This window comes from Schistocerca gregaria, chromosome 1 (assembly GCF_023897955.1).
Source record: "Schistocerca gregaria isolate iqSchGreg1 chromosome 1, iqSchGreg1.2, whole genome shotgun sequence".
Classification (NCBI taxonomy): domain Eukaryota; kingdom Metazoa; phylum Arthropoda; class Insecta; order Orthoptera; family Acrididae; genus Schistocerca; species Schistocerca gregaria.
The window spans coordinates 181,352,986-181,374,955 of NC_064920.1; the positions used below are offsets into that span (position 1 = coordinate 181,352,986).

The 21,970-nt window shown below is 42.5% G+C and overlaps 1 protein-coding gene across 1 annotated transcript in view; it reads left to right on the forward strand.

Moving 5' to 3' along the window:
* LOC126336248 (homeobox protein six1-like) overlaps positions 1-17,716 on the forward strand; it is a 374,382-nt gene extending 356,666 nt beyond the window's left edge. Inside the window, exon 3 of the mRNA XM_049999744.1 lies at positions 11,436-17,716. Coding sequence (XP_049855701.1) covers positions 11,436-11,756 — 321 coding nt within the window. The 3' untranslated portion in view covers positions 11,757-17,716. The remainder of the gene's footprint in view (positions 1-11,435) is intronic.
* Positions 17,717-21,970: the final 4,254 nt, after the last annotated feature.

The window sequence follows — 21,970 nt, forward strand, 5'->3', positions numbered from 1 at the left end:
TCCTCCAGACTAGAGGGAAGTGCCCTTCCACGACTTCTTCTTCTACAATATCTTAATTACAGAGTAGCATTAAACTGCCTCAATTAGTATATGTTATACCAAAGATCGAAATTACTAATTAAATTAGCTGAAGATAATGTTTTCAACTGAAGAGTCAAAGCTAGGCAAACTAAAAATTCCTATTCATGGCTGATTACGTCAGACGTGAATTATCTCTGGTTTTACTAAGTTAAGCTTGACTATTAAATCAAAACTTAAAATTTTGTGGTTTGCCTTACGGAAGGTCTTGCCATGGAGGAAGCCTCGTCAAAGAGGTCCACAGCATGAGCGTCGAGGGAAGTGATTCCAGTGGTACGGTGCAATGAGTACTGCAAAGTAATTAATTTGTTAAGATAGTAAATTGTACTGCAGGAACAGCACTGAGTCGTGGAATGTTATTAATCACAAAAGCTAAGGCCCATATGTTTTAATCTTTGCTAACGTACGGAGAGCCTCAATGGACTTGTAAGAAGTACAGTAGATCAGAGAGTGTGGACTAAGACGACAGACGCAAAAAATTAATGTTAATCACTCTTTTTTCCTCAAATGATACTTCTTTTACAGAAATTTCTGATTTCAGTCTTGCTACGAAGACGAAGTGGCTGGCGTACCCTTTCAATACCTCCTGACATAATGCGAATAACTGAAGCGGTTGAAACTTCGATATGCTTGTCCCTGATTGGATTTCGTTTCATAGGCGAAGTCCCAGAATGGCGCAGATTAGATTAGATTAGATTAGTACCTGTCCCACAGATCATGAATACGACACTTCGTAATGATGTGGAACGTGTCAGGTTAATAAAAGGTGTCTACACAAGATATTTCATTAGACAAAATATTACATGACACTTAATATATTTTTTGTGGAGGTTGGGAAATTACGCACTTACTATATCCAAAAATTCATCTAATGAGTAGAAGAAGTCGCCATTAAGAAATTCTTTTAATTTCCTTTTAAATGCTATATGGCTGTCTGTCAGACTTTTGATGTTATTAGGTAAGCGACCAAAGACTTTTGTGGCAGCATAGTTTACCCCCTTCTGAGCCAAAGTTAGATTTAACCTTCAGTAGTGAAGATCATCCTTTGTCCTAATCTTGTAGCCACGTACACTGCTATTACTTTTGAATTCGTTCGGATTGTTAATAACAAATTTCTTAAGTGAATATATATATATTGTGAGGCTACAGCGAAGATTTCTAGCTCTTTAAATAAGTGTCTGCAGAATGATCTTGGATGAGCTCCAGCAATTATTCTGATTACACGCTTTTGTGCAATGAACACTCTTTTCCTCAATGATGAGCTACCCCAGAATATGATGCCGTACGAAAGCAGAGAATGAAAATAGGCGTGGTAAGCTAATTTACTCAGATGTATATCGCCAAAACTTGCAATGACCCTAATAGCATAAGTAGCTGAACTCAAACGTTTCAGCAGATCCTCAGTGTGTTTTTTCCAGGTCAACCCCTCATCAATGCATACACATAGAAATTTTGAATAGTCTACCTCGGCTACCGATTTCTGATCAAAGTCTATATTTATTAATGGGGTCATTCCATTTACTGTGTGGAACTGTATATGGTTCAAATGGCTCTGAGCACTATGGGACTTAACATCTATGGTCATCAGTCCTCTAGAACTTAGAACTACTTAAACCTAACTAACCTAAGGACATCACACAACACCCCGTTATCACGAGGCAGAAAAAATCCTTGACCCCGGAATTGTATATACTGTGTTTCGTCAAAGTTTAATGAGAGCCCATTTGCAGAGAACCACTTAATGATTTTCTGAAAAACATCGTTTACAATTTCACCAGTTAATTCTTGTCTGTCGGGTGTGATAGCTATACTTGTATCATCGGTAAAAAGTACCAGCTTTGCATCTTCGTGAATATAGAATGGCAAGTCATTAAAATATATTAGGAACAGCAGAGGACCCAAGACCGAACCTTGCGGCACCCCTTTCTTGATTGTTCCCCAGTTCGAGAAATCACCAGTTTTTTTGCATATTACGTGAATTGTTTATTTCAACTTTCTGCACTCTTCCAGTTAGGTATGATTTAAACCATTTGAGCACTGTCCCATTCATAGCTGTGGCTACTTGAAACGTTTTGCTGGACTGGACCCACTCAACTCCTCTCTGACCTATTTATCTGGTTGTTTTGGTCCACCCTATCTACAGATATCACATTGATAGAAAAATATACAGCTCCAGAAGTATTTTCCGAGATTTTATATCTTACTTTTTGAATGAAGCACTTGTTGCTCAAAAGATAGTGAAACGTTTCGGGAGGCTCGTGTTATAAATAGAGATTCCGCGAAAGAGCACATAATTTTGTGTGCAGACACTGCGGCAGCAAGTGGAACCGCGGGGGTTAGATGTCTGGGAGGCGATAGCGGGAACAGAATGGAAACCGGAACGGCCGACCCTCTCGCGAGCAGCCGTCCGTCACAAGGCGACGCCCTTAAACTCCATTTACACCTCCTTCTATAGTGCGGGGCTATCGCATGTGCAGCGTAAATACGGAGGGGCGGATAAAAATACCGGGCGGACTGCTATAAAAAGAGATATTTCACGTGGATAGCGGGCGGCCAGGTGTCGAAGGCCGCGGCCCAGGGCTGGCCCAGATAGGCATCGTCCTCGTCCTCGGGCCGCCAGATAGCATCTCCGCGCGCGCCGCACCGCCAGGTCGCGTCCAGCCGGCGACACGGGGCAGTGGGTGGGGGCGGCGGGGGTGTCACAACTCAGGCACGGCTCACTCCGGCGCATGGGCTGCCTCATCGTCTTACACATTTAGTCAGTCCCTCAGCCACAAGTTTCTCTCTTGCACTCGTACACGTACGACTTCAGCTGAAGTACTGCTTCACATTCGTTGGGACCATAGAGGCGCGTGCACTTAGAAACTGCGTATACAGGGTGGTCCATTGATAGTGACGGGGCCGAATATCTCACGAAATAAGCATCAAACGAAAAAACTACAAAGAACGAAACTCGTCTAGCTTGAAGGGGAAAACCAGATGGCACATATTGTAGTAGTACGTAAAGAAATATGAATGTTTTAGTTGGACCACTTTTTTCGCTTCGTGATAGTTGGCGCTGTAATAGTCTCAAACGTATAAGTACGTGGTATTACGTAACATTCCGCCAGTGCGGACGGTATTTGCTTCGTGATACATTACACGTGTTAAAATGGAGCGTTTACTAATTGCGGAAAAGGTCGATATCGTGTTGATGTATGGCTATTGTGATCAAAATGCCCAACGGGTGTGAGCTATGTATGCTGCTCGGTATCCTGGACGACATCATCTAAGTGTCCGGACCGTTCGCCGGATAGTTACGTTATTTAAGGAAACAGGAAGTGTTCAGCCACATGTGAAACTTCAACCACGTCCTGCAACAAATGATAATGCCCAAGTAGGTGTTTTAGCTTCTGTCGCGGCTAATCCGCACATCAGTAGCAGACAAATTGCGCGAGAGTCGGGAATCTCAAAAACGTCGGTGTTGAGAATGCTACATCAACATCGATATTTCTATACACTAGGAATTGCATGGCGACGACTTTGATCATCGTGTACAGTTCTGCCACTGAGCACAAGAGAAACTACGGGACGATGACAGATTTTTTTGCACGCTTTCTATTTAGTGACGAAGCGTCATTCACCAACAGCGGTAACGTAAACCGGCATAATATGCACTATTGGGCAACGGAAAATTCACGATGGCTGTGACAAGTGGAACATCAGCGACCTTGGCAGGTTAATGTATGGTGCGGAATTATGGGAGGAAGGATAAGTGGCTCCCATTTTATCAATCTCAATCTAAATGGTGCAATGTACGCTGATTTCTCACGTGATGTTCTATCGATGTTACTACAAGATGTTTCACTGCATGACAGAATGGCGATGTACTTCCAACATGATGGATGTCCGGCGCATAGCCCGCTTGCGGTTAAAGCGGTACTGAATAGCATATATCATGACAGGTGGATTGGTCGCTGTAGCACCATACCATGGCCCGCATGTTCACGGGATCTGACGTCCCCGGATTTCTTTCTGTGGGGAAAGTTGAAGGATATTTGCTACTGTGATCCACCGACAACGCCTGACAACATGCGTCAGCGAATTGTCAATGCATGTGCAAACATTACGGAAGGCGAACTACTCGCTGTTGAGAGGAAAGTCGTTACACGCATTGCCAAATGCATTGAGGTTGACGGACATCATTTTGAGCATTTATTGCATTAATGTGCTATTTACAGGTAATCATGCTGTAACAGCATGCGTTCTCGGAAATGACAAGTTCACAAAGGTACATGTATCACTTTGGAACAACCGCAATAAAATGTTCAAACTTACCTACGTTCTGTATTTTAATTTAAAAAACCTACCTGTTACCAACTGTTCGTCTAAAATTGTGAACCATATGTTTGTGACTATTACAGCGCCATCTATCAGAAAGCGAGAAAAGTGGTCGAACTAAAACATTCATATTTCTTTACGTACTACACGAATATGTAATAAAAAATCCGTTTGACCTATGGCAGCGCCATCTAGCTGGCTAACCATAGCGCCACATGGTTTCCCCCTTCAAGCTAGACAGTTTGACGCTTATTTTGTGTGATATTTGGCCCGGTCGCGGTCAATGGACCACCCTGTATATCTTGAGACGTTGTAATTCATTAGCCGCAAATTATCCAGACTACGCTGAAGTGACAAAAGTCATCGGACAGCGATATGGAGATACACAGAGGGCGGTAGTATCTCGTACACAAGTGCGAAACCGCAGTGAATGCCCGGAGCTGTCATTTGTACACAGTCAATTCATGGGAAAAGGTTTTCCAACTGATTACGGGCGCACGACGGGAATTGACAAATTTGAACGCGGAATGGTAGTTGGAGGTAGACGCGTGGGACATTCAGTTTCGGAAATAGTTATGGATTCAGTATTCTGAGAACCGCAGTGTCAAGAGAGTGACGAGAATACCAAATTTCAGGCATTACCTCCTACGACGGACGACGCAGTGGCCGACACCCTTCACTTAACGACCGAGACCAGCAGCGTTTGCATAGTCATGTCAGTACTAACAGACAAACAATTCCGCGTGAAATAATGGCAGAAATCAATGTTATTGGGCTACGGCATTAGATGACGGACTCAAGTGCCTTTTCTAATAGCATGACATCGCCTGCACGCCTGTCCTGAGCTAGTGAATATATCGGTTGGTCTGTAGATGACTGGAAAACGGTGGCCTGATCAGATGAGTCCCGATTTCTATAGTAAGAGCTGATGGTAGTGGATTACAGGAAGCCATGGATTCAAGTTGTGAACCAGGTACTGTGCAAGAGGGTGGTGGCTCCATAATGGTATGGTTTGTCTTTGCTTGTAAAGTATTGGGTCCTCTGGTCCAACTGAACCGATATTTGACTTCGAGGCCAAATGCAGCATGGACATAATGTTCCCAAGACAACGTCAATTGTGGGAGTCGGGGAGGGAAGATTCCGGCTCCATTGTAAAAGGAAAGGACTGGAACTATCATACCCAGTACTGAAGCATAAGATGCCTCGTAACTCTGTGTCGCGTGGTTACTCACAGTGTCTTAGATAACGCGTAAAGCAACTTCTACAAGGTGTACCGTAAGTAATAGCGTAAATGATGATAGACGAGTGAAAATGTACTATAATACAAGCAAACATATTCCAGGAAACATGTTTTCACATACAAGCAGTTTGCTAGATAATTGTGAAAGTGTGGTTACGAGCCCCCATTGAAGTATTAGTCGAGTCAGTAAAAACGTATTTCAAATAAAACTTTTTCATCAACTCACCTGCTACATGGGCTTGAATCTCACCCACAGCTTACGTTCAACAAATAGCACAGCTTCAGCACGTTAAACGTTGAGGTATACTGTTCACCCGCACCTGCTAGAGACGGGTAACACGTGTTGTTCTCGCAGTTCTGGATCTGTCAGCAGTGGGTAACTAATTCTTTTAAACATTCCAGTATCATCCCGATCTGTCTTGATATGACTCAATCTGTTGGAAGTCCTAGAAAGCAGTAAACATCAGTCCTCAGCCCATCAGACCACCAGACACAGCTCAATAACTCCCATCTTATAACCTTCACTTAACCTTCACATTTCCCCAGTTCTACCCAAACTCTCTGTTCTCTTATACTGCTCCACTATTTCATGTATTTATTTACTTTATTGAGGTTGTCTTTGTACTCCTTATACTCTGTTGTTTTCTAATAGGCACATTTTCACTACAATAAGAGAAATTCTCCACACCACGAATATTTGATGTACTTCTGTATTTTCCGATGCTACTGTCACTTCCATCTTTTTCTCTGTTTCAGCATCTTCTTCCTCTTCAAGCTATTCTTTAGTAGTCTTGTACTATATTAATTTTATTCTATTATGCACATTCTCTCTTCTGTCTTCTGTACACACACACACACACACACACACACACACACACGCACACAGTTTTTTCGAAGTTTTAGTATTATACTTTTTTCTGGTTTGTTCCCTTTATATTTATTTACCGTTTAACTTTAACATTTCCAATTACGTTACTACTGCACTTTCGAAAATGACGTTTACGCCGTGTTTGTACCTCGCTCATCTTTTTAAACGGCGTTCACCAGTATTGTACACTTTTCAATGACGATAATCGGTGAAAGTCTGATGATGGCCTAATAAGCTAAAAACGGCGTAACCAAATAAACTGTGCATTTCGCTTATAATCTTGACAAGATTGGAAATTTCACTGTTCCATTTCCTCGTCTTGTCGATGGGAGTGCTGCACACTTTAGAGATGAACCCAGATTGAAAAATACAAAGAATTCAGAGCCGCTGATGGCGGAACCCAAGTTAAGGCCCGGCTCGTTCTATTCAGCGTGTGCACAATGGCGTGGTGCATGCCCTCTTAGATCAGCAGTGAAATACACTGACGCCCCATTATGAATGTACCACTTTTCCAACTTTCTCACGGAGAACATCCTCACGTAATCCCGGGATGATGCTGCCGCAAAAGACGAACCTAATCCTGTCGATCAAGTTTTTCTGGAAGAACATGCGGCCCAGAGAAACCAACACCTACTACCCCCAAGCACACACTGCATGAGAAACATCCTTAATGTAACGACTTAGAAACAGCATTTCGATTTACGTCAGATTTTAGACCAATTAGATGGGGACTTGGTCGAAAAATTTACACTTCAAATAACGTCTTTGGACAACGATTGTACTACACTACGTTTCGCTGGAGGCGTGGTTTGTGGCCCCTTGTTCGCGAAGGGTGATGAACTACATTGCTGAACACCTGTTTCAGTATCACTTAAACTTGTTAAGCGTGTATCGTGATCATTGTGTTCCTCATGTACATTGTCCGCACAGTCGACCATATGCGACACCATATAATTCACTGATTCGCCTTGCAGAAACACTAATATTTCACCCCTCACTTCTTTCTCACCCAGCGAAATTCTTCAAATGGTTCAAATGGCTCTAAGCACTATGGGACTTAACTTCTGAGGTCATCAGTCCCTTAGAACTTAGAACTACTTAAACCTAAGTTACCTAAGGACATCACACACATCCGTGCCCGAGGCAGGATTCGAACCTGCGACCATAGCGGTCACGCGGTTCCAACCTGTAGCGCTAGAACCGCTCTGCCACCCCGGCCGGCAACTTCGATAACTGTTGTTGTAGAGATAATACAATGTTTGCTCTTTGTTTATTGTTAACACTGCTCTCCTTTTTGTCAATACCAATAGCACTGTAGCACTGTTGTAAGTTATACGTCGACCTAGCAGTTCAACTACGTTCCATAGCTTCATGCTATGCGCACCAGTGAATATTTCCAGTCCCGTCCACTGATACCTTTAGCCAATATTTTCGTTGCACGGTAGACAATTTGCAAGCATCGTTTGCCTTTTGCAACATCGCAAGTCAATAGAATCAAAAGAAACCGCCATTTATGTCGCATACTTTGATTTTTGCGAACTCACACATCAAACCGGTGTAGATGGACTATCTATATACATACACTACTGGCCATTAAAATTGCTAAACCACGAAGATGACGTGCTACAGACGCGAAATTTAACCGACAGGAAGAAGATGCTGTGATATGCAAATGGTTAGGTTTCCAGAGCATTCAACAAAGTTGGCGCCGGTGGCGACACCTATAACGTGCTGACATGAAGAAAATTTCCAGCCCATTTCTCATACACAAAAAAGAGTTGACCGGCGTTGCCTGGTGAAACGTTGTTGTGATGCCTCTTGTAATGGGAGAAATGCGTACCATTACGACTTTGATAAAGGTCGGATTGTAGCCTATCGCGATTGCGGTTTATCGTACCGCGACGTTGCTGCTCGCGTTGGTCGATATCCAATGACTGTTAGTAGAATATGGAATCGGTGGGTTCAGGAGGGTAATACGGAACGCTATGCTGGATCCCAACGGCCTCGTATCACTAACAGTCGAGATGACAGGCATCTTATCCGCATGCCTGTAACGGATCGTGCAGCCACGTCTGGATCAGTGACTCAACACATGGGGACGTTTGCAAGACAACAACCATCTGCACGAACAGTTCGACGACGTTTGCAGCAGCATGGACTATCAGCTCGGAGACCACGGCTGCGGTTACCCTTGACGCTGCATCACAGACAGGAGCGCCTGCGATGGTGTAGTGAACGACGAACCTGGGTGCACGAATGGCAAAACGTCATTTTTTCGGATGAGTCCAGGTTCTGTTTACAGCATCATGATGGTCGCATCCGTGTTTGGCGACATCGCGGTGAACACGCACTGGAAGCGTGTATTCGTCATCGCCATACTGGCGTATCACCCGGCGAGATGGTATGCGGTGCCATTGGTTACACGTCTCTGTCACCTCTTGTTTTCATTGACGGCACCTTGAACAATGGACGTAACATTTCCGATGTATTACGACCCGTGGCTCTACCTTTCATTCGATGTCTGCGAATCCCTAGATTTCTGCAGGATAATGCACGACCACATGTTGCAGGTCCTGTACGGGCCTTTCTGGGTACAGGAAATGTTCGACTGCTGCCCTGGCCAGCACTTTCTCCAGATCTCTCTCCAATTGAAAACGTCTGGTCAATGGTGGCCGAACAACTACTCTTGATGAACTGTGGTATCGTGTTGAAGGTGCATGGGCAGCTGTACCTGTAAACGCCATCCAAGCTCTGTTTGACTCAATGCCCAGGCGTATCAAGGCCGTTATTACGGCCAGAGGTGGTTGTTCTGGGTACTGATTTCTCAGGATCTATGCACCCAAATTGCGTGAAAATGTAATCACATATCAGTTCTAGTATAATATATTTGTCCAATGAAAAGTTTTTAGTCGCACTTGTTAGTTTTCTTTATTTACGACATATACAGGGTGTTACAAAAAGGTACGGCCAAACTTTCAGGAAACATTCCTCACACACAAAGAAAGAAAATATGTTATGTGGACATGTGTCCGGAAACGCTTACTTTCCGTGTTAGAGCTCGTTTTATTACTTCTCTTCAAATCACATTAATCATGGAATGGAAACACAGAGCAACAGAACGTACCAGCGTGACTTCAAACACTCTGTTACACGAAATGTTCAAAATGTCCTCCGTTAGCTAGGATACATGCATCCACCCTCCGTCGCATGGAATCCCTGATGGGCTGATGCAGCCTTGGAGAATGGCGTATTGTACCACAGCCGTCCACAATACGAGCACGAAGAGTCTCTACATTTGGTACCGGGGTTGCGTAGACAAGAGCTTTCAAATGCCCCCATAAATGAAAGTCAAGAGGGTTGAGGTCAGGAGAGCATGGAGGCCATGGAATTGGTCAGCCTCTACCAATCCATCGGTCACCGAATCTGTTGTTGAGAAGCGTACGAACACTTCGACTGAAATGTGCAGGAGCTCCATCGTGCATGAAACACATGTTGTGTCGTACTTGTAAAGGCACATGTTCTAGCAGCACAGGTAGAGTATCCCGTATGAAATCATGATAACGTGCTCCATTGAGCGTAGGTGGAAGAACATGGGGCCCAATCAAGACATCACCAACAATGCCTGCCCAAGCGTTTACAGAAAATCTGTGTCGATGACGTGATTTCACAATTGTGTGCAGATTCTCGTCAGCCCATACATGTTGATTGTGAAAATTTACAATTTGATCACGTTGGAATGAAGCTTCATCCGTAAAGAGAACATTTGCACTGAAATGATGATTGACACATTGTTGGATGAACCATTGGCAGAAGTGTACCCGTGGATGCCAATCAGCTGCTGATAGTGGCTGCACACGCTGTACATGGTACGGAAACAACTGGTTCTCTCGTAGCACTCTCCATACAGTGACGTGGTCAACGTTACCTTGTACAGCAGCAACTACTCTGACGCTGACATTAGGGTTATCGTCGACTGTACGAAGAATTGCCTCGTCCATTGCAGGTGTCCTCGTCGTTCTAGGTCTTCCCCAGTCGCGAGTCATAGGCTGGAATGTTCCGTGCTCCCTAAGACGCCGATTAATTGCTTCGAACGTCTTGCTGTGGGGACACCTTCGTCCTGGAAATCTGTCTCGATACAAACGTCCCGCCGACGGCTATTGCCCCGTGCTAATCCATACATCAAATGGGCATCTGCCAACTCCGCATTTGTAAATATTGCACTGACTGCAAAACCACGTTCGTGATGAACACTAACCTGTTGATGCTACGTACTTATGTGCTTGATGCTAGTACTGTAGAGCAATGAGTCGCATGTCAACACAAGCATCGAAGTCAACATTACCTTCCTTCAATTGTGCTAACTGGCGGTGAATCGAGGAAGTACAGTAACATACTGACGAAAGTAAAATGAGCATTTCCGGACACATGTCCACATAACATCTTTTCTTTATTAGTGTGTGAGGAATGTTTCCTGAAAGTTTGGCCGTACCTTTTTGTAACACCCTGTATAAATGCCACTACAAAAGTTATATGCACACACACACACACACACACACACACACACACACACACACACACACACACACACATGCGCGTACGAAGGTTGTAACAAAATTGTGTGGCACAAATTGCAGGACACATTGAAACATCCCCTTAGAAAAATTATGAATGACTATGCTGGTAAACCTCTTACGTTATTTGATTTTCAAACAGCTGAGCATAACTGAACGTAGTCAGACATTTCTCTCTTTACTCATTCTGATCAACACTAATACTTATGTTGTTTTTGTAGAGTTTTACTGTATTTTATTAAGTGGTATTACGTGTTACGTCTTAAGCTAAATAAAATAAATCAAATAATAGGACAATCTGGGCACAAGAAGCTCAGAGTGGAGATAAGTTGACTGAAAAGATGGTTCGGTGTTGCAGGAGACGGCGCACCACGGCGCGGAGCTGTACCCGAGCGCCGCAGCGAGCGGGGGTGGAAGCGGCGGCGGCGCGGGGGCGGTGGACCTGAAGCCGTCGGTGGCGAGCCTGCAGGCGACCGTCATGTCGAACGCGACGCTGGCCGCCGCGGCCGCCGCCTCCGCCTACCAGTCGCAGCTGCTGCCGCCGGCGTGCCCGCAGCCCGCCGTCGGCGTGGGCGTCGGCGTGGGGGTGGGCGTGGGCGGCGCGCACCTACACCACCACCACCACGCGGCGCCGCCCGCCGCCGCCGACGCCCTCATCCACGACTACCACTCCTTGTGACAGTGGGCCGCTGGCTACGGGTACGGGCAGTGACCCTAGCCAGCGCGCTCGCAGGGCCCGCGCGCGGCCCGCGACGCTTCCCAGCATGCAGCGCGACGCCGCCTCCTGCCGCCGCCGCACCCGCCCTCTGCCGCGACGCCGCACCCCTTACTGCCCCGAGACACCTCGCCGCCGTGGTGAAGCAATTCCTCCGCGCTCGACGGTGGACATTTCTTCCGAGCTGAATGGAGTACTGTGCCCAACAAGACACTTTGCGGCACGTAATTTTCCGCAACAGCATCTCTTAGCACGTCGGTTCGCTACATCTCATCGGATTGTAGGTATTCAACAGTATCGCCGTCAAAATTTCGTCGTCTGAAGGAAATATTTGGTGCTTAACGGACAACACTCAACAGCATCGCAGTGACTGATGTAGTGACACCGGTAGCACGACAAAAGGGAGCTCAGTGTTCCAACAATGATAGTGTGCGGACTCTTCTGTAGAGGGCAGTGCAGATGGCGGTACGATGCAGAGAAAGACTTGAGACTTCCATTAAGTATGCCGGTGATATATCTTTCGCACTCAGCAGTGACATTAACAATGTATTGCTGTATCTACAAGATGACTTTGAGTTATTTGAATCGACATTTGTAGACGCACGCACGATATTCCCTCGAAGGGCTCTAGAATTTACGTATTCGCACATTCTTCCCAATGTTGTATTATTTCTAAGATAATAACCCCTATGATGATATCTGCTTAGTTTCAAAGTGTATGACAATACGCGAATGAGACATTCGTCTCCCTGACAGCATTCCTTAAAGAGAGGAAACCCTTTCATGGGAGAAAATTCCGTTAAAATTGTGCAAATTTCTGCCCTCTGGCATTTTATCACCACCGTGATCACAAAACATGCATTTTTGTACCCCTGTAGCACATTAGTAGGGCCACAATTCAGTACTTCTCTCAGACACGCACAGTTCAGCTACTGACGTACAACAGAGTCATGAAAACGAAAAACGCTTCTCGGAGGAAATCTGACACGAAATTTGTAACATATTTTATTATTGTTTTTACTTCTTTGACAGTTTTTGACTTCTTCAATACTGACACAACAAGAGACGAGTGTGGAGCAGATATTTCCGCTGAAAGACAGTGCAAACGCATGAAACGAATGTGCACAAAGAGGGCAGCATTAAGCACTTTTCACGGCCTACTCTGTCATTTTGCACTTTCCTCGGTGTAATTTATTATATTAGAAGTCGCAAGAAGTGCTTCAAAACCAAATTTTTTTAAAAAAGTTCTGTATAAGTGATGAATTCACATTTGTTGTGACTTCGGAAGTTCGTCAAGCTTACGTAATAAGAAGCAGACACTTTTGGATTTCTACGTTGAGAATCAATTTACGAATTCCAATTCTCACTTTGCTTTCCTGGACGGTAATATGAAGGGCAGAAGAATCATGTGCCTTCAGGCAGTGCATTAAATGTTTCTTCACAGACTAGGAAGTATTCTCGCCAATTCTCATAGCCTGTATGTGACTACAGCGTACGTCAAGCGCACGCTAGTAAGGGTTACTTGATCAACACCTAAGATATCCTGTCACTGTGCATAGTAATTGCAGTAGCCTTCTTTGTAGCAAGAACACATTCACATTATAATCCGGTTAATCTTTCAGTACCGCTTAACAGTAATTATTATTGTGACTGTGTGAAAATGTCTGTAAAAATACAGCGTTTCGTTGGCGCAAAATGGGCACAAGAACTGATGATGTATCTTATGTGACGCTGGCTTACGATGGGATGGAAGGGCTGTTCCACCTGCAAACGTGTGCGCCTGAGACGATGCTATGACGTCGTCGTAGGTATGCGACAGAGGGAGTTGCCACGCCAGCCGGCCTGGACCGTGGCAACCCATTTCGGAACCATCCCAGCGGCTGCAAGTCCAGACCGTCGCCCTTTGTGCTCTGCCTTGTGTGTACATACTTACCTGCGGCCCCTGTGTATATATAAGTTATGATGGACAGTGTGTTGTACATATAAGATTTAGCGATGTAGTTCTTGTGAAACAGTAGTCCTCTTCCACTAGGCAGCATACATTTCCGATAACATGGGCTAACGTATAATACGTGCGCGGCTCTAAGCTTAAACACAACTGTGAATGCGTATGTTAAGTACATATGAGCAATTATTGTGTCTTACGTTGGTCTGGTCCATCGTCTCCATCGTCCCTATGTAAGTTACGTGTGTAACCGCTTCGGAAGTACAATTACTATTTGCACAAAAACAATGTTACTTATTTATACTAATAATATGAGCGAAAGTTTTTTATATAGTTTATATGGTCCCTTAATTTAGAAAAACGAAACATGCAGTAAAAATGGAAATGTTTTTGAAAAGATCGGTGAAATTCTCTTATTTAGCTACCGTATAGCACTGTCCAGTGGCAACAATAAAAGCCCACTTTATTGTGCCACAAGAATTCTAGATGCGTGAAACCGTGATTATTTGTTATTGAACAGAACGCGAGTCTAATTCAGATCTCTGTCAATTTCAAGCACTGGTCTTGCAGTGCAGCTCTCTGCACGCTCCATCTTCAGCTTTTCTCAAATCTCTGTTCGTCTTCCAAATTCTTCTCACGAAATACTGTTAACACTCGGTGGCCGAAAAGATTTGCCTGAGAGACTGGCATTTCCAAAGCCCAGGTTTTACTTAAAAAATGATATTTGTCGCTCTTTACTAGAGTGCTCAGCAGTTTGATACTTACCTCGTAACACGGCTGATCAGTTCATCTCGCGTTCGGGAACGGCCAAGAATTCGGTTGGACCTCTGCTGCGACACTCAATCGTACATCAGCCAAGCGACAATTCTATTGAACTAGGAGACGCTTTCTTTATCATAGCTAGTGTTTATTAGTGGGATGTCAAATCACTACTACTGTATTACTACATGGCTCAAGATCTCTACACGGTGATTGCCCTGCATACCATCACAACCCCTCCCCATTTGAATTTACGTGCTAATTTACATTCTAAAATTTCCTCAAACGGCACTACTATCCATCCTAATGTACCGTTCTCATCGAGGAAGGCTATGAAGGCTACCCGCTGCCTCGACAACATGTTCCTGCCTCTGTCGATGTACTTTATCCATTTTTTAGACTTCTATAATACCCATCTGGTTTAGGTAGTTGGCCCCCTCCCCTCAATAAACGCCCCTCTGCCAAGAGATATCTTAGCCACATGAAGTTGAGAGAAGAGGTAACAAAGTTTACCGTTATCAGCATTGTCTCGTTAAAAGGATTAGGTGTTGTAGTCACCTGTTCCGACCTCTATCATCGACCCATCCATCTCTTACGAGGTCTATCTAGTTCTCTCTTTCCAGTCAGCTGACAATTAATTATCGTTTTTACAGTCTGTTTTCTGTCACTCTATCAAAGTGTTCCTCCCTTTTTATTCTGTTCTCTTCTGCCTTGTCATTAACTGAAAAGAGTTTTAAACCTGATCTTATTGTTTCATTCCTTATTTTATCCATTTTATTACTCACCTCATGAACTTCATTTCTGCTGCTTTTATACGTGATTTTTCTTGTTTTGTTACTGTCCATGACACGAAACTATGTACTAGACTATGTACAGCCATGAATTTATAAAATTTCGCTTGTTTTTGCTTTCTTATTTTTCTTTCCGAAATTCTTCCAATTGTTCAGCAGATAATTTGATATTTGTTAACCTTCTCTTCATAGTCGTTGTCATAGTTAAAACTATTATCAAATCCTAGATAACTGAAGGGGGATAATTGTTCCAAAATTTTCTCACTTATTATTATTTTCGGTCTAACTGCATTCTTTCCTTTGAACGCCGTTATCGTTGTCTTATTTGTAGATATAATTAAGTTGTAATATATCGCGTTTTAGCTCGACCTATGTTCTGCTCTTCGTAAATTCTCTTCAGTTTCCTATACAATTGTTTGGTAATCTCCATATGACAGAGTACTTAGTGGTACCTAGATCCTATTTAAGTCCTAGCTGTATTTCATCTTTCCACTTCGTAACTATGTCATAAATATATAAATTAAATAAACTGATTGATAGACAGATCTCTGTCGAACACATTGATTTACTGAAATTTCATCTTGAATTTTCAAACCTGAACTTATAACTATTTTTGTGTTGACATGTGGACTCTTTATGATATTAAAAAGGTGTTTATGAAAACCTTTTATTTCCATCATTTTCAACAAAAGGGGTCTTTTTACCTTACCACAGGCTTTCTGATAACGAAGAAATGCTAAATGCCTTTCTAAGCCCGAATTCGCTACGTTTTTCAATAACTCGTCTTGTTATAAATACACCATCATTGCACAAAGGTCCCTTTCTGAAGCCTCATTGTTCTCCTTCAATTACTGCATCATCGGTAGTTTGCAACCCTTAATTAAGAATTTTCCCATAAAAGTTATGTCCAGTGTTTAGTAAAATAATGCGTCCATAAATTCGTGTGTCTTACCTATTGCCTTTTTTAAATGTAGATTTAGTTTCAGCTGGGTTCAATTCTTCAGGAGTGGAACCATTCTTCCAACACATATTTTAAAATGAAGGAAACAGAATTCTAAAATGATTCCTCCGCGTTTAATTAATTCGATATTAATGTCATCAGGGTCAATAGATTTTTCTATTTCTTTCTATATTTAATGATGCTTTTAACTCTTTTTTGCGCCTATTTGATCCACAGAATTATTATCAATTTTTATAAAATAACTTCCTTCATCGTCTTCATCGCACCGTAAATTTCTGTACTGGCTTATCCGTTGATTTTCTGTTATTATATTAACGTTTTCAGTTTCTTTCTCCGTGTTATTCATATGCTTCATGTTCTGTGCTTTGTGAATGTCATGTTCAAATGAAGCTTTCCCAGGATTCATTATGGTTCGTTTTTATAAATTCTTTGTTTATTTCTTTTACGTTTATTTCATAGGCTTCATTTGTTTGTGTTTGCAAATAGGCGTAGGGAAAGACTAACTTTGTAACCATCTTAATCTCGCCATGATAAAGGCAGTACAATTTAAAGGGCATTTTCTGTCTCTTGGAAAAACGAGGTGCTTCCCCAGAATCCAGCCTCCAAACCTGGCCACTGCGTTGCTGGAGTCCAGCACTCGTTTCAGACTCGCCCCGGAGGTATTTCTTGCTCTCGGCCGCGGCAGGAGTTGGGATGGCCATCGTCACCGGAACAGAGCCCGCCTTGTGCTGGGACCGTCTTAGGGCGCTCTGTGCCCCCCTCCCCTTCCCCCTCCCCCTCCTCCCCCACCACTAATAATAGCCCCTCCGAGGCTGGACACATGCCATCAATTACAGCTTTAATTCCCGCGAGCGTGCTGACGCTTCCACGAATACGTGGCGCGTTTCCTGGGTCCGACTCTGGCCGTCTAGCGTTTCACCAGATAACGCCCCTGTCTCCGGGAATGTCACGCAATTACGCAGTTGTCCATGCCGTTCTCCGTCCTTCCTCTCTCCGTCACGTCTTGAGCCACCGGCTGTCCGCTTCTGGGCAACAGCTGCTTCAATAACCGCGCTACCAGTTTACCACGGACAGCCAACTACTGCAAAATAACTTCGGGTCCCCGGTTTTCTTATCGTCTTCTGTCCTCTCGCCACTCCTTTTTTTTATCACTGCTGTCCACGCCACTCTCCATTTAACAAAAATACATCTTCATTTTTAATTCGTGGGGACGCTGCGAGAGTGGCTGACAGCGTAAATTAATTATGTCACCAGATAATAAAGCCACAATGCTTCCCTTCTTTCTGCTTGTTCTCGTGTTTTCGCCTTTAATAAAGTAATTAGCGTTCCAACTAGTGATAATGCTGTCACAACAGAACGTCAACCTCCAAATTTATACGGCCTGCATCGTCTCTGTTGTTCGTGTAGCCCAGGAATTTTTTCCAGAAAAATGCTACACCAGCATATGGCTTGTGTAATTATCGACTTTATCAGTAACATCTCTAATCGGGATTACAGATGCACTTAACGACGACACTTTATCCATTTTGAGAGCAAGTTTTCGCTTAATTTGACGGGCTACATTTTGACATAAGCAGTACTGGGTACTTTATCATTAACTACAAGCTTGAAACATTTTCTGCCTTATGATCACCCTCACTGAAAGCTGATTTTTTTTTTTTGATAGGCAATTTCGATAATGACAAACATACGGACAAGTAAAATAAGTATTCAGGAGATTCACTAGAACAGCCTACTTTCAGTTGTGATGACTTCAACGAGAGCACGGTTGGAGACGATGGACCAGAGTATTGATGTGGGGGCACTTTCCTGTTAATTTTCGTTTAGTAACAACCATAGTCGCATCTCAAAGTGTCGGACACGGATTGGCCAGATGCAATTGTAGGACAGCAGCTTGTTAAAGTTCCTAATTCGGATTGCAGCTGTGATGTTCTTGCAGTTTGTCTCGTTGCCAACGCCCGTGAAAAAAAAAGTATATATATATGGACTTGTTCATTCTCAAGAAAGCACATTTTCAGCAGCGCACAAAAAGGGACTTTTGTTGCTATTACTTTTGAAAAATAAAAATATTGTACATGTCTCAAAAATTTGCACATTTCATTTCATTCCTGCTAAAAACTTTCGTGTAAAGACGACATATATTTCAAAGTCATTTCCTATGAGCTTTCTTAAGCTATGCTAAAAAACTTACATGGAACAAATAGAACGACTTTGGAATAAAGGTCTTCTTTTCACTTTTCCCACAAATAATTATTTCTGTAGCTATCACCGACCAGATCAGCGAGACATCTCGATCGACTTCATACAAGTGAGTTTAACTTTCATTATTATGTCTTTATTACACGTCTGGAGGTAAAATTATCGAAAAGGAACAGTTTCTAAACCATAACAGTGTACTTAACAACAACGGGATGGAACTAATATTATAAGCTAAAAAAATATTACCAGTTCTGTGTAAAAACTTAAGTAGGATGTAGTGTATGAACAGGCTGATTGCTTCTTATTGTCAAGTCTAGATTAACAATTCCTCAGAATATTGTACCACATCCAGTCATAAGCCGAAGTTCACACATTTGTTTAAAACATATATAGGCTTTGTCTAGTGGAAAATGGAAGTACAGTTAAAATGACATAAAACGCAGTAATGGTTTAAAGCCTGTCATCAACTGGCAACTGTTGTTCAGGAAAAAAAACTACAATTTTGTTGCTTTGTCTAGTCATTAGTTCGAATCTGAGCCTGCATAAAATGTTATTCGCTTTAACGTGGTTTAGATGTTTTTCTATTAATCCTGGGTTCGTTCTACGTTTCCTGATCTCTTCTACGGCTGTTAAGAATGGTTATGGTGATACGGGATCTCCCTCATTTCGAAACTCTCCATCATCATGATGAAGTATAATGAAAGCTATAGCATTGGCACGTAAGTTCCTCGGTATACTGACATAATATGAATCAATAGATTGTTTCACGAGGCCTGTTACTAATGTTATTGAAAATGAGCTTCCATAGAAAAGCTTGTTCAGATATTTTGTCATGGTCGAACAGGTACTGCGTTGTCCAATCCAACTGCTATCGTGGAGCATGTGTCAGTGGACATTTGGGTATCGGACAGGATATTTAGAAATCGGCCGTGTCAAGATAAACTATTTGAATAAAGATGCCGTGGAAAAACAACAAATTTCATGTTCAACTGTGGAGATTCGACTGGCATGCATTGCATAAGCTCCAACTGTGTTATAGCCTCCTGAACTGAATTTCACTTCTTTCAGCGCCGTACATGAAGTGAAACTGACTGCTGGTACTGTACGCTCGTGAGCGAGTGGTCCCGTTCGTCTCTGTTAATCTTAAGCCAATTATAAAATGCAAATGCAAATAAACTTCTGCAGCTACTGGAAGAGGTGGAAATTTGAAAGTAGAACTAAAACTGAAATATATTCAGAATAACATAAGGCAGAAAACATATTGAAAAGAAATTTTTTGGGAATAACTCTGCTTACATAAGAGGAGTTTATGAGGTTTTTTTATGAGGTACAGTTTGAGTCATTGACTGGGTGGCTAGCAAAAGAAATAAACGTTAAGTACTTTTGGTAAATTGAACAGATTATTCAAAGTTAAGCTTTCGATGTGTCTAGGACGGAAAGTTTGCAGTCTGTATCACTAGTTCTGACGTATGGTAGCGAGTCATGAGGTTTCAGTGCGTGAACTAATCAAACCCTGAGAACCGCTTAGACAAGAAACCAAGGAAATACATCAGGGAACAGACTAGAGTGGAAGACGTATTTATGAGTGAAATGAAAACTAAATGGTGGTGAGCGTGGCATATAGCCATGTGAAATAATATTTAATCACAATATAATGTGAACCAGGCATTCAGTCAAATAGTTACTGCTCTGAATTCATGTGTAATTACACAACAGCACCGGCCGAAGTGGCGGAGCGGTTCAAGGGGCTACAGTCCGGAACCGCGCGACCGCTACGGTCGCAGGTCCGAATCCTGCCTCGGGCATGGATGTGTGTAATGTCCTTAGGTTAGTTAGGTTTAAGTAGTTCTAAGTTCTAGGGGACTGATAACCTCAGAAGTTAAGTCCCATAGTGCTCAGAGCCATTTGAACCATTTTTACACAACAGAAAAACACTGATTCAAGTCTTCCCGCTGACTGTCTGTTTGCTGACATCACTGCGCAGATGGTTGAGCAATTACTACTATTAGACAGTAATTATCTCGCATCTAGGAATGAGACTGCTGGAAGTCTTTGCCAGTTGCAAATGTTAGTCATATGTTTTCCACACGGGATTCCCTACTTGTACATACAATATATAAAGAAAAATCTCCTTGTATTTGATTCTAGAGAGTGAAATTTTGTGTTGGGAAATCGGGAGGTATCTCTTAGCGATGGCTTTCAGGTCTTCCTGATATGCAACACCTCCGCGCCAAATAATGAGAGCTGCCAAGCTAACAGGTCTGTCTATTTTTTCCACAAGGTTAACTTACAGCGAGATGATAGCTGGTGTTATTCTATGGCGTGAGATAATTCACACCATGCAAGTGAGTTATACACGCAGTCCACCTCTATGGGGTCCATCTTTTCGGACATTATTTACGAAGGTCCCATGAACCCCAGGTGTTGGACGAGTCTTGAACTACGTAATTTGAAACAATATGAAAAAAAAGAGACACCAGCCTATCTTAACTAACTGTATGGACATGATATTGTGTGTGTGTGTGTGTGTGTGTGTGTGTGTGTGTCCCTCGATAGATAAAGGAGAAATAAAACTATCAAATAATCACACGAGAAACAAAAGAAACAAAGATTGTAAACATCTCTCAAAAACGTATTTTTTAACGTAAATGCAAAATATATTTTACTTACCACAACTTGACAAAAAAGATATTACTGTAGATGTAATAAGATCGTCACTTCCAATGGACGCGAGTACTAATGCAAAAATAAACATTGAACAGTCATGTTTTATGTTTTGATAATATTACCAATGTTATTTTCGCAGCTCACTCGATAATAGCAATTAAGCCGAAACAGACTTGTTATGTAAAATATTACATATATTATTTTACTGAATCTAGTTTTGGACCTTTCATTTTCATTATGTCTTATATTGCTGAATAGCTATTTTTCAGCGACAAACACTTCTTACTGGCACATACAAATGAATCGTATTTCGAGCAAATAAATAGTTACAAATCGCGCAGATTTTTTAACGGGTGCAAACAAGTGAGTCTTGTTTTGAGCAAATAGATAGTAGGGAATCGTGTTTGGATTTGAGTTTATTGTTGTCTTAGTATGAGAACTTACAGAATTCCTTTCACGAAAATGCAAACATGAGTCTTAACGTTTAGCTGGTATTGACATATTCCAGCCGATATGACACAGTGTTCTATACAACACAGTATACTATATGGATAATGAGCAGTCCTTTATTATTTATACTCTAACGTAAACACAGTATGACGTCACTCTGGTATTTACAATCAACCATTTTTAGATCTACGAATAAGATAAAAGAAAATTTAAATAACAAAATACTCTCAGCTGACATTTTCTGTGACTTGTCAAAAGAATTCGATTGTGCAGTTTATATTATCTTCCTAGAGAACCTCAGGTGTTATAGCATCAAAACTCTTCGGACATCTGGCTTTCATCCTGTATAAATAAAACGATACAGACTGTCGCGTTAAGAAACCCAAGGAATGTATGCAACGAAACA